Genomic DNA, 13894 nt, shown 5'->3' with positions numbered 1-13894 from the left:
ATAATCATACTGTTAATTTTGTTTGGTTTCACAAACTATGCTCTTTAAATTTCTAGAGAAGTTATATTTATATTTAAGAGAAATGTAGAGAATTCAAGATTGAGAGAGTGTAAAACCTGCCGTACATTTGATTGAAAAAAATCTAAGAGTCTTGTCCTATGCAACGACGACTTCAAGTCCGTACCAAAGGTGCATCTGAGATTAATGGCGTTCGGTCTCGGTGAGCTCCTTTCTCTTTCCAGCGTGTGACTTGTTTGATTGTCGAAATAAAGATAAATTGAAATAGAATATAATGGTGGTTGCGTATGTAATTGTAAATAAGAAGATTGGTTGAAATGATATTCATATATGTAATTAATATTTTATTGTCTATTTTATCTAATTTCAGGGAAGACCGTCTTCTGAAAAATATTGAAAGTCCGACATTCACTGAAAAAGAAAAAAACATACAATTGTTTAATCTTTGTCTTGTTGATAAAGAAACCCCTTTTTTTCTGGCTATAGATATACATTGTATTATCGTTAAGTTGTAAAGTATTACAAAACACTTACGATACATATTTCAGAAAATAGAACACGTGTTTCTGGAGTGATCTTTGCAAAATACGTTCGAAAGGGATCACATGTATGATTCATGTTTCAAAAAAGTAAGAATATTTGATATTGTTCCCAATGAGACAATTATCCATCAAATCCAAATGGCATATTACCATACGTCCTTCAACAAAAGTAATGCCATACCTTAATGTCATCTTTAAATGATCCGAATTGACAAAATTTTAAATGATTCAAACTAGAAAAACACCAGCTTTATTTGGGACAACGAAAAACAAATATGACAGACAGTAACCAAGAACAAAAAGGGACTGCTAATATCAACTATATGATGAGATGAACGTTGTTTTAAATTGCTATATATTCATCCAAGCAGTTACACCCAAATCCGAAACACCAAATAAACTAGTTAAATATAAAAAGAATTAAAAAAATTGCCAATGATACAACTTAACACTTCACCATAATGACTGTAATTAATATAGGACAGCGTAAAGTCTTCAACAATGACCAAAACCCATACTTCGTAGTCCGCTATATATGATAAAAGGCCACTAAATGACAAATATAAAACAATTCAAACGAGAAAACTACCGGCATGATGTATGTACAACACAATTAAGGGAAAAAAATGATATACAGCAACAAACAACAAGCACTGAATTGCAAACTCCTGGCTAGGGATAGGCACGTCCAGAATGTGGTGAGGTCAAACATTTTTGCGGGCACCCGACCCTCTCCAACCTAGGACCGTGGTGTAACATGCAGCACATTATATGAAAAAGCACGAACTAGTTTGTATAGATTGTATACCATTTGTCCCCAAAACAGATTATATCTTTTTTAACGTTTGAGGAAGAATTTTATAAAGTGTGTGTCGATGGAAGATCAGACGTACGCGGAAACTTCGATTGATAACAAATAACATCAGACGGCAGGGGCAGATCCAGCCATTTTAAAAAGGGGGTCCCAACCCAGGACAAAGGGAGGTTCCAACTATGTGTTCCCATTCAAATGCATTGATCGAGAACAAAAGGTGGGTTCCAACCCCCGGACCCCCCCCCCCCCCCCCGGCTGGATCCGCCAATGGCCGGCAGTGGGGTTATCATATTGAATGTGGGATGTGTATAAAACACACTTTGTTTGTTACCTTCCAGACGTTTTAAGCTATATATAAAACCAAAAATCTACTGGATTACCTTATCTCATCTCATATAATAGGTGATAACAAGTAACAGCAAACGCAATAGGATAAATAATATTACTCTGAAGAGGAATATTTCAGTAATACTTCAAAGCCTACATTTTGCTTTTCAAATAAATCATAAGTCCTTCAGCATGTTAAGTGATACGATCATTGCTAGGAGATTCAAATCTTAAGAGTATATATTGAGGGCAAATGCCTGTGTTCCTCTAATATGATTTGCATCATGTTTGCCTAAGTTTGAAATTGTAAATATGAAATTTTATCTATTACACGGATGACAAATTTTCTTCGCAGTAGGATTATTTAAGATATTAGGTTCAAAAGTACCAATATATATTATGAAATTTTAAACCTTGAATTTCTCAAAAAGTTTAAAAAACCAAGTTAATCCACAGTGTTGCATACCATAATTTGTCAACCTGTCTGTATTTATTTGTTTTTTCTGTTGTAAAGCAGAGATTGATATGTGTGCTTTATAGAAATAGGCTATTGAAGTTTGTTAGTGTACAGTGAGATCAAATGTTTTTGAAAACAAACGATCAATGTTTCGTTCGAGATAAATATTTTCGGTGTATTTGTGTGTGTGTTTTGTCAAAGTATTTCTTTTTTATCTAAATGTTTTCTTATATAAACATTATCATTCGAAAGCAGTTAAGAAGCTATTTTATATAATACGATAAATAGTATAACGTTATGGTGTACGCAACAATAAACTTGGTCGTATAAGGCGAGTGTTTGTCACAGGATTAAGAATGGATATGTATACAATATGCGTTATTACTATACTGAGTTTCAGTTGATTTTCTCATTGCAAATACGCTGTAAAATCTGCAAATTTTAACAGAAATAAATCTAAGGTAGACTGGCAACTTCGCGAAATCATCTATTAATCATTTACTCTATTATAAAATGGTGTTAACTATCAACTTGTTTGGGGCTTATTTGAATATATCTTTATTTTAGGTAAAAATTAAGACTTGGTTAGTTCTGCAATATACTCAGGTTGTTAATTTCTTGTTGTCTAATATGTGTTAGTGTTTCCAAATAACTTTCTTATTTTTGAAAGGCGAATGTAATATTTTAAAGAACAAAGATAAACGAAAAAGGTCGTACTTTATCAACAATTTTATACTTTATAGGTATTCTTCCAATATGTGCGTGCGTTTTTCGTGCTTATCATATGAAAGAGAAACGACCTTGATTTCAATATCGCTAGCTTATAGCGGCTACATTCCAATTCCCATATATACATGAACATGCCAGTATGATGATTTGAGGCAAACCTATAACAAGAACATTTAGGTTACTATGCTCCTTCAAATAAAATATACGAACATCTTTCTCCTTTAGGCATTTGAAAATGTGTTTGTCTTAGTCTAATATTGAGAGTGTTCACGTTTACTTTGCGTACAGTGAGACGCATTTGTATGCAATTCAGGCAATAATGACAGTAGGAAATCAACATGTTTATATACATACATGTAGTTCATGTGAAACTAGTGTAAAACTTAAAAATAAGGTTACTCCATTTATTTTGGTTAGTAAATATTGTCTTTTTGAAATAAAAATATAAAAACGAGGACAAAAATATAATTTTGTGAATGCAATTTCGGTATAATTTGTTATCGTGTACATGCAGTGCATCTTGAAACAAGAAGATGATTCAAAATTTGCTGTTGTGTAATTCTCCACTTACGTTTAAATAACAAATTATAAACCGATATCAGAAGAGATCAAATGTAGTTAAACGCTCGACAACACAAGCGTTTATCGGTTACGATTTTTCAACATGTCTACATCGTTAAACTGCATGTAAGAATTTCAAAAGATGCATAGAATATTAATTTTGTGCTATTATTTGGTAGCTATTGTTGCAAATGAAGACTTTCTGTTGGAAAAATTTCCTGCCGATTTTGGATGGGGAGTATGTAGTTCAGCATACCAAACTGAAGGAGCATGGAACGAACACGGTAATACTTTCTAGAATTTATTTGTCAAATCAAATCTAAGTTGTTAATTTCTGTGTTATTTGGTCTCTTGTGGAGCGTTGTCTCATTGGCAATCATACTACATCTATTTTTTTTATATAAGTAAGGTCCACATGTACTCAGGATGCAGACAAACTCATTAAAACCAACACTTAAAAATTGACAAATGACAGTTTTCACGAAGAAAGCATCAGAAAACTTCTGAACGCCTTGTCATGGATTGGAAACCACTTTTTTTGATAATGTCCCTTGAATTTTGAATCATTACTGCTCTGTGAGTAAAATCAGTGAAGAGTAATTTTCTTACATAGGGGAGGTAGGTTATTTTGTGTTTTGTTTTGTTTGTTTGTTTGTTTGTTTGTTTGTTTGTTTGATTGGTTGGTTGGTTGTACTTTTGGGGGAGAGCGGGCAGTGACGGGATACTCTCTGAAATTCTTGCGTTTGGAACTGCCAATGCACTATGAAATTACCATGTATTCAATGTTTTTTCGTTGTTCTTAGGAAAACTTATACCAGAGACACTATATACACAAATCTCTGCCGTGTATATATATGTCATGGGCCTTTCTTGTCATATAGCTATTCAACTGTTTCAGTTCTTTTGTCATTCTTGGCTATCAAATGTTCTGACTTTGAGTGTTCCTGGTGCCTTGAAAGCCGGTAAATCCAGAAAAGCGTTTCAACTGTGCGGACGCATGCAATTTATAACTGAAACTTGTGTTATTTTCATATTTTATTCTGATTTTAAGGGGGCGGGGCAGTCGGAGGGGTCCTGATCCCGAAATCCCGGGCTAAAAACATGAAATCCCGAGGTCCGGAATTCGAAAAAAGAATTTCCGGATCCCGAAAGGATCAATTCCTAAATCCCTTAAAAACACCCGATCCCGACGTCCCGAAAAAGGTCCTGCCCCTCTTCTTTAAACAATGAGTTGGAGATCTTTTTTGGACTAGACTATTGCCAGCTGAAAATTTATAATTTTCAAATTATAAGTCAGCATAAATAATATCTGCCGGCAGATAACGAAAACAAATAGAATTCTTAAGATTTGCACAAAAACACAATAACAATATTATAAGTTTTATGGTTCCCTTCTGACCCCCTACGGATCCATAGAGGGTTAGAAAAACTCATAGGGGGTGAGGCCGTAGGCCGAATCCCCTATGGATTTTTATTACAATTATTCACTAAAAATCTTATAAATAGAATTTTTATATTCCTATTTTAATAGTATACAGACAATGTTTATCTTTTACATATAAAAGGATAAATAAGTATCGTAATTTAAACTGTGAACTGTGTACATAATGCGTATAGTGTAAATATATTGGTGGATTAATATTCTACCCTATTGCGGTAATTTAAAAAAAAACTAAGCCTAAGCACACCCTGGATTTTTGCTCAAGTAAACCTTAGCTATTCAGCTTCACATTGCACCTAGTGGCAAAAAAAAGTATTGCCGTAGAACATTTTTTATTAACATTTCCGTAAGGGTGGGGAAGGGTGTCCGACCCCAACTTTGGACCTAGTTTAAAAAAAAAACTAAGCCTAAGCACACCCTGGATTTTTGCTCAAGTAAACCTTAGCTATTCAGCTTCACATTGCACCTAGTGGCAAAAAAAAGTATTGCCGTAGAACATTTTTTATTAACATTTCCGTAAGGGTGGGGAAGGGTGTCCGACCCCAACTTTGGACCTAATTTAAAAAAAACTAAGCCTAACCACACCCTGGTGCCGTAGAACATTTTTTATTAACATTTCCGTAAGGGTGGGGTAGGGTGTCCGACCCCAACTTTGGACCTAATTTTAAAAAAACTAAGCCTAAGCACACCCTGGTGCCGTAGAACATTTTTTATTAACATTTCCGTAAGGGTGGGGTAGGGTGTCCGACCCCAACTTTGGACCTAATTAAAAAAAAAAAAAACTAAGCCTAAGCACACCCTGGTGCCGTAGAACATTTTTTATTAACATTTCCGTAAGGGTGGGGTAGAGTGTCCGACCCCAACTTTGGACCTAATTTAAAAAAAAAACTAAGCCTAAGTACACCTGGATATTTTCTCAAGTAAACCTTAGCTATTCAGCTTCACATTGCACCTAATGGCGAAAAACGTATTGCCGTAGATTCAGCATATTAAAGAACCCCATGAATTAATTTTTTTGTAAAATCAAACTAAGTTTAAATTTGGTGCCTTTGGACCTCAGCTTTTGGACCTCAATGTGGACCAATTTAAAAACAGGGCCCAAAATCAAAAAAACTTTATACACGGTTAGATTCAGCATATCAAAGAACCTGAAACAAAGTTTAATTTTGAACCCTGATTTGTACCATCTTGAAAACTGTGCCCATAATCAAACATTTAAATCCATTTTTTTTACATTTCTGGAAACTAGAAAAATGCTTATTTGGATCTTTTTTAAGGCCCTTCATTATTAAACTGTTGTGATCATAATTCCCAAAATGAATCCCAACCTTCTTTTCGTGGTTTGTTAAAATAGAGATCCATTTACTTAAACTAAAGTCATTGTCTGGAAACTAAGTGTCTTCGGACGACACAGACGACGACAACGTGATACCACAATACGACCGCAAAATTTGTTTGCGGTCGTATACAAATTATTGTTACATTCCCAATTTGGAGACTAATTTAATAAATCTAGCGTACATTGAAGTGCATTAATGTAACAATAACGCCATGTCACATGGTAGCCGTAGACCCAAATAATATTGTTACATTCGTAATTATTCAGATCCCTACCCAACCATTTATTCCGGCAGCTACTATATTAGTCTCCAATGTAACAATAATATTTTTGTAATTTAGATGTAGACAGTGCACAAAATAATATTTACAATATGTGTTGCCCAGTGCGGGTAGCTGATTATGCAGTATGGGCTTTGCTCATTGTTGAAGGCCATGCGGTGACCTATAGTTATTACTTTCTGTGTCATTTGGTCTTTTGTGGAGAGTTGTCTCATTGGCAGTTATACAACATCTTCTTTTTTACAATTATAGAGAGTTGTTTCATTGGTAACCATACAACATTTTCTTTTCTATATAAGCCCTTAATTAAGCAATATAACCTATATAGTATTTTCAAATCTATTTCTTTCTGATTGAGGATGATTGATATACGTCAATTGAAAGTACATGTATATCAACGATCTTGCCCCTGGCTATAAAAACACATACTAATGATATACACACAGTCGATGCCTCACGCAGAAGTTCTGTTCATACTTTCGAACAAAATTAAAGAAATTTATATTTACAGTAAACTCCCTACCTGCTAAGGAATTTGAATGCATGTTTATGGTCATTACACGTAGATCTTTGATTACTCGAAAGTTACTGAAAGCTTGATTGATTGATGGATTGTTTAACGTCCAGTGGCTAATATTTGATGCATGTTCAGGACGAAATCAAAATAACAATAAAGATAACAGAAAGCTAGGTCCTGTAATAGGGGTCGTTGAGGACGAAGGTCTGGAAATTTTGAAATCCCATGCATTGTCAAATCAGGGTTTATTGGATAGGAACAGAAATTTAGAATTTCAATACCCCTCAAAGAGTTGTTGCAAATTTCTTAACGTGCAGAGAGCGTGGCATTCTCTCTCCACCAGGCATTGAATTTAACGTCCCATTCTGATCTGAAATGACTGCGTATTTATACATCCTGCACAGCCAAACGGACGCCCAATTTTAGTAAGGTTTTATGTAGGTAGAATGAAGACCAAGTGGGAAGCTAGTTGAAAACCAGCAACAACTAATTAACAAAACCTCATGTGTCTAAGTTGAGGTTTATTCAAGCATTTGTTGATAGAAGCGAAATGATCTGAACGAAAGTTCTTGTTATATTTTCTATATAAAGGGGGATATGATGACATTCAATTATATCCAATACTCCATTCACTAAGGGAGCTACCATTTGATTTCTATGGGGGGGCTAGGATGAAATTTGAAAAAAATAGGCAGGACAGGAGTTTTGATCAAAAAAAAAAATCAAATGGTAGTTCCCTAATGCTGATAGACTAGTGTATACATAATATTTGACAATAAAAGAGTTTTGACGACTTCTCTGGCGTGCGCCTGCAGATATCGTTGTTTATTTTTTTTTTTATGTAAAAAAAATATGTAGACACGTGCCTAACGTGCCTAACGCTAATGGCAGCTACGCCCCTTGGAGAAACAACAGTGTATGTAAAGTGCGGATCCTAAAATACCCTTTTCACTGTATTTGCCAAACATTTCTGATGTAGAATGGTAAATAAACAGACGAAAAAAATTTATTTTTGAAGAAAATGAAGAAAAATTGTTCACACGTATATGTTCAGAAATAAATAATACAAGTTAGACAAAATAAGAGATGATAACGGGGTTTTATCGCGCCAAGAGCCATCCATACGTGAAATATATACCGAAATAGGTGAATATTTAGGACGTTTTACTAACAATTCGTACAGGTGATTAAAAACTAGCAGGAAAGATGTAGTTGCAGAAACATATTCATTTCAACACAATTAATAATGTTGGATAACGCAGAATAGCTTTTGTTATTCAGTTTGTCAATATTGAATTGAATTCCAATATGATGCTATATATATGCGAGTCATGTTTACTCATGTTACGATTGAATAATGATACTTTACTTTCATTTTCGCTGTAGAGCGATTCATTAGTATTGTATATGCGGTGCATTTTCACTGTATTCATTTTATTCATTTTTATGCATTAAATTCCTAATTCAGCCGACTTGCTCAAACACTAATTAAGGATTTCATATCATGACCTAGAGAAGGAAAGTTTCATTGAACACTCCAAAAAATTCAATAGAATTGATATTTATTTCAAATGTAACACATGTAGTCATATTAATATAACAACATGTGGATCATTTAAGAGTTGAAAGTGTTTTTAAATTAATGAAAACATAATAAGGTCAATTAAGGATCATTCAATAAATGACCAGTCCATAGATTTAAAAAATTAAATAAAAACTCAACTTGATATTAGATATTGAAAATGTACATCAGAAAATGTAAAATAAAGTATATATGTCACCGACTTCATTTAAAATGTTCCGATAGGGTACTAAATTAAATTGAATATATAGGGAAAATCAATATCCAATGCTATGACACTTCATCACTAAATACGTTCATCTATCATGTCTATCGGTATAGAATGGGATAAAAAGGGATAAAAAAAACCAAAAACACTTTTCTAATATTTTTTATAAATCACTTATCAATAGACAACATTCAGAATCGAGCTATTCGGTACTATTTGGGAGTTCATAGGTACGCACCAAATCTTGCTATACACGGAGATATTGGTTGGATCCCGAGTCAATATAGACACTGGAAAAATATGGTTAGATATTGGAATAGACTAATTCGATTTGACAGAAACCGTATTACAAGAATAGCATTCGACTTTGATTATGAACGATGTGAAAATAATTGGTGTAGCGATTTAAAGGATATTTTCTACAAGCTTGAATTAGGACATTATTACGAACTGAAATTACAGGTTGATATGTCATTGGTGGAACTTAACATCTCTCGTTTTTATTCAGACATTTGGAGTAATTCTATCGAAAGCGTCTCAAAATTACGTACCTATAAGACATTCAAAACTATTTTCGAAACTGAACACTATATTGAATTAAATTTAAGTAAAATTGAACGGTCGTACTTGGCACAGTTAAGATGTGGAATTTTACCATTAAGAGTTGAAACAGGCAGATATTCAAGTGAAAAACCTGAAGAAAGACTTTGTATTTTTTGTAATCTTCAAGAAGCCGAAACTGAACTACACTTTATCTTTAATTGTCCGCTTTATTTGAATTGTCGAAATAACATTTTTGGTGAACTTTTAACTACAGAACTCTTCTTAGATCTGAATCATGAACAAAAACTGAACATTTTAATGTCTCTTCACACAAGAAAATTAGCAAAATATATCGTTCGTGCATTTCATATCCGACGTCAGGTGCTATATAATCTATGAACATTTAATTTTTGTGTATATTTATTCTAACTTTTTGAACTTTAATTTCAAATGATTTGAGAAATTGTGTATATATACATGTATAACGTGATTATGTTTAACCTTACTGATATTTTAAAAAGGTGACTTATAGGTCCAATGGGCCGGGTGTAACTTTGACTATAAACTTTGTAATTGTATTATATTTATGTTCACAAGTCACTATAATAAACAAATTACTTACTTACTATTGGCCAATTTCAATGAGGTTTAATATGCTAATTCTAACCGTAAAGTAAGATTTTTTTTATTTTGGGTCCGGTTTTAAATTGGTACACATGGTTCAAAATAAAACTTGAGGTTCTTTGGTAGGCTGATTGTGTTTAATTTTTTGGCCCATTTTACAAGTTTGTGGGATCCAAACTGTCTACAAATAAATTCGTTTGGATTTCAACAACAATTGAATATTTGGGTTTCTTTGGCATGCTGAATCTCACCTCATGGTTTTAAATTTGGGATTTTTTTTATTTTTGTCCAAGTTATCGAAATGGTCCAAATTGAAGTCCAAACGGTCTAAAATTCAACATTTTTTTTTTATTTCATCAAAAATGAAGCCTTGCTTGAATGTTGTGTACATAATTACCCCAAACTATTCAGGGTTCGACATCTGCCGTAGAATCAAGGGTGCTCTACAACACGTACATCATGTACCAATGCAACTTTATCAGTACATAGATATAGGAAGATTTTTTACAGAAAAAGTTTGCCCTACACAACTTGACTTATATCTCACGCTTTAAAAACTTTGGATAGTTGTCACATGTCGTTTCATTTTATACAGTAAAGAAATTCAAGCAACAATCGAGCTAAAATCTATCTTTCCTTCAGAATATGGACATTGATGTCCATTTGATGAGTTAAGCCTTTTTCAATTAGTTGTAGTTCGTTCTTATGTTGTACTGTTATACCACTGTCCCAGGTTAGGGGGAGGGTGGGGATCCCGCTAACATGTTTAACCCCGCCACATTATTTATGTATGTGCCTGTACCAAGTCAGGAGCCTGTAATTCAGTGGTTGTCGTTTGTTTATGTGTTACATATTTGTTTTTCGTTCATTTTTTTTTACATAAATAAGGCCGTTAGTTTTCTCGTTTGAATTGTTTTACATTGTCTTATCGGGGCCTTTTATAGCTGACTATGCGGTATGGGCTTTGCTCATTGTTGAAGGCCGTATGGTGACCTATAGTTGTTAAAATGTCTGTGTCATTTTGGTCTTTTGTGGATAGTTGTCTCATTGGCAATCATACCACATCTTATTTTCATATTGAAGCATGGGAAATGGGAAGCTAGTTTTCACAGGCATTAAAAGATCCCCACTAATGAGTTACAACAATGTGTGAATTAAAATTTAAAGACTTCTAAATGAGCATAAAAACTGATAGCATGGAGAAGGCATGCCAAATTTTCCCAGGCCCCCTGGATACGCCTATGCTGGCCTGACTTACCATATGATGAAAGTAACAGACACTTTTAATCACATCTGCTCGTTTTGTAGTACAACATTAAAAATGCTTCGCTGGCCGCAGCCTGATACGACCGAAGAGGTCGAACCCTGAACAGTTGGGGCAAATTTGGACACAATATTACAGCTTGATAATATCCGAATTTGGATTGTGATCAAAGGAGTAGGGGCAATAAGGCCCTCATTTGGCCCAAAAATTACTTCAAATTTAAAAGTAATCATGCATATGTATTCTTAAATAACTAAAAACCGTACTACAATACAAGGTACTCATGCAGAGAAACAAAACACATTTAACATTGAACAAGTTTCCATGGCAACAAATCATGATTTATTTTGCATGTTTTGTAAAATTTCGTGATTTTCCTTGTTTTTTCATCAAATTTTATGTATAGTTTAGATTGAAAAAGTATGTGCGAACCCAAGAAACAACTTTATAGATGGTGGAATCGTGTCAATAGTAATAACAAAGCTTCTCTTAAATTATTTTGTTGTTTCTTGCCTGTGCACAATGTTTCCATAACAGAAATAAAAATGGAAAACTGCATAAAATCTGTATTTTTCATCGTTTTTTTGAGAAAAAAAAAATACATATAATGACGCAGTTGTGACGTCATCAGGTAAAAATCTTTATGTTTTTCTTTTATATTTCTTGAACCTATTCATTTCTAAACATTATGTGCCAATTTGAAATAGATATCAAATATTTGTTTTTTTTTTACCCAATCCAGGCCCTTCTCCTTTATGACGTTATATAGGTTTCTGACACAAGGTAAATGTGGTCGAAGATCTTACAAATTGTATGCGCAATACTGTACAACTGAAGGTTTTTTCTTAAAACTTTTCAAAAATTTGAAATTTAAAAAAACAACTTAAAAAGATATGGACCTCTTAAAAAAATTCGAACCCGCCCCTAACATTTTGTATTCCTTCTTGGATCAGTAACCATCAAAACCAAATCCCAGTCTTTCCTTTGTGGTAATGAACCTTGAAAAACAATTTAAGAGAGAGACATACACTTAAACACACGTTATTGTCTGGAAACTACAAACATGATTGTTTTTTGTCCCTTCATTCATAAACTGTTAGTACCATAACCCCCAAAATGAATCTCAACCTTCTACTTGTAGTGTTGAACACTGTGGTACAATTTCAGAGCAATCGAAATTCTTATACACAAGTTATTATCATGAAACTAAAATAAATGCTTCTTTAGGCCCCTTATTCGTAAACGATTGGAATCATCATCCCCAAAATTATCCCATCCTTCCTTTTGTGGTATTGAACCTTCTTTAAAATTTATATAGATCCATTCACTTAAATTGAAGGTATTGTCCGGAGACCAAATGTGTCTTTAGACGACGCAGACGATGACGACATCATAGCAATATACGAACCAAAAAAAATTGCGGTCGTATAAAAACAGCACTTTGATGGCCATGTCAACAAGCACCTGAACAACAAGCCTTATAAATTTGAGAAATGCGAGAAGTCATTTTTTATCAAACATAATTTAAAACAACATGCACCAAGAAAACAACTAAAAGCAACAGTGTTATTTGTGTAATCAGGAATTTGAAACTTCAAAAGGCCTAGCGAATCACAAAGCAGGAAAACATGGCAATACGGTTCACACATGTCAATGCTGTGGGAAAACGTTTAAATTGCCAACCAGTTTTTATAGACATATACAAGTCATACACTAAACATTAAAGCAATCAAATAAGTTAAAACTTTGTTTAAAACCAATTATTTTGGTATTTTCAAAACGTAGATAAATACAGTTTTCCCATGATCCTTTATTTAATGAATGGCTGTTATATAAATTGATTTTTGACTCTTCACATTGAATAATCCGCAAAGCGGATTATGTTAAATGTGAAGATCAAAAATTAATTTTCAGTATGGTTCAATAAATTCAAAATAAATTATTGCCATTCATTATAAATAAATTTCTATCAAAAATAAGGCTCAAAGATGTATATTAATACGAATAACAACGTACACAGATGTTTGCGTATGAATACACAACGTTAGGGTGGGCGTGTCGCCATAAAAATTTATAACATTGAAAATAAAGCTAATTCTTTTAACCAATCAGAAGACAGTAAATACACCAAATTTATTTATTCTACAATGAACATACTCGCATACAACAGTGAAAATGAACTTACTGGATTCGCACTTTATATACACTGAACAAGGTAACTCAAGTGTATGCATTGGACTAATAGTTTGTATGTTTGCTTAGTCCAGACTCCAAGTAAGGGAAATCGTATTACAATTATTTGAATGTAAAAAATGGAAGGCTTAAAATTCCATGTCTTATTTGACTAGTAAAAAGATAACTACAAATCACTTATGTCGACCCAAGTAAATAAATCGATCGAGAATTTAGTCAGTGGTACACTTGAATGTGACATTATGTTTTGATTTTTTCCTGAACTTAAATATAGATCTTTTCAAAGCTCTGATAGGCCAATGCAGAATTGTTTAACCACAGCACTGTGGTATGTTTGCCAAATATCGGTCATTTAATGAATGGCTATTATCTATTTTGAATTTATTGAACCATAAAACTAATTTTTGACTCTTCACATTGAATAATCCGCGAAGCGGATTATGCAAAATGTGAA

The 13894-nt window shown here is 33.4% G+C and overlaps 1 protein-coding gene across 1 annotated transcript in view; it reads left to right on the top strand.

The window, feature by feature from the left end:
• The first annotated feature begins 3544 nt into the window (after window positions 1-3544).
• Window positions 3545-13894, top strand: part of LOC143076178 (uncharacterized) — a 125157-nt gene continuing 114807 nt past the window's right edge. Inside the window, exon 1 of the mRNA XM_076251871.1 lies at window positions 3545-3732. Coding sequence (XP_076107986.1) covers window positions 3591-3732 — 142 coding nt within the window. The 5' untranslated portion in view covers window positions 3545-3590. The remainder of the gene's footprint in view (window positions 3733-13894) is intronic.

Source organism: Mytilus galloprovincialis, chromosome 5, assembly GCF_965363235.1.
Source record: "Mytilus galloprovincialis chromosome 5, xbMytGall1.hap1.1, whole genome shotgun sequence".
In the NCBI taxonomy this organism is placed as follows: domain Eukaryota; kingdom Metazoa; phylum Mollusca; class Bivalvia; order Mytilida; family Mytilidae; genus Mytilus; species Mytilus galloprovincialis.
The sequence above is the reverse complement of the archived record's forward strand: the minus strand, read 5'-3'. Positions and strand labels throughout refer to the sequence as shown.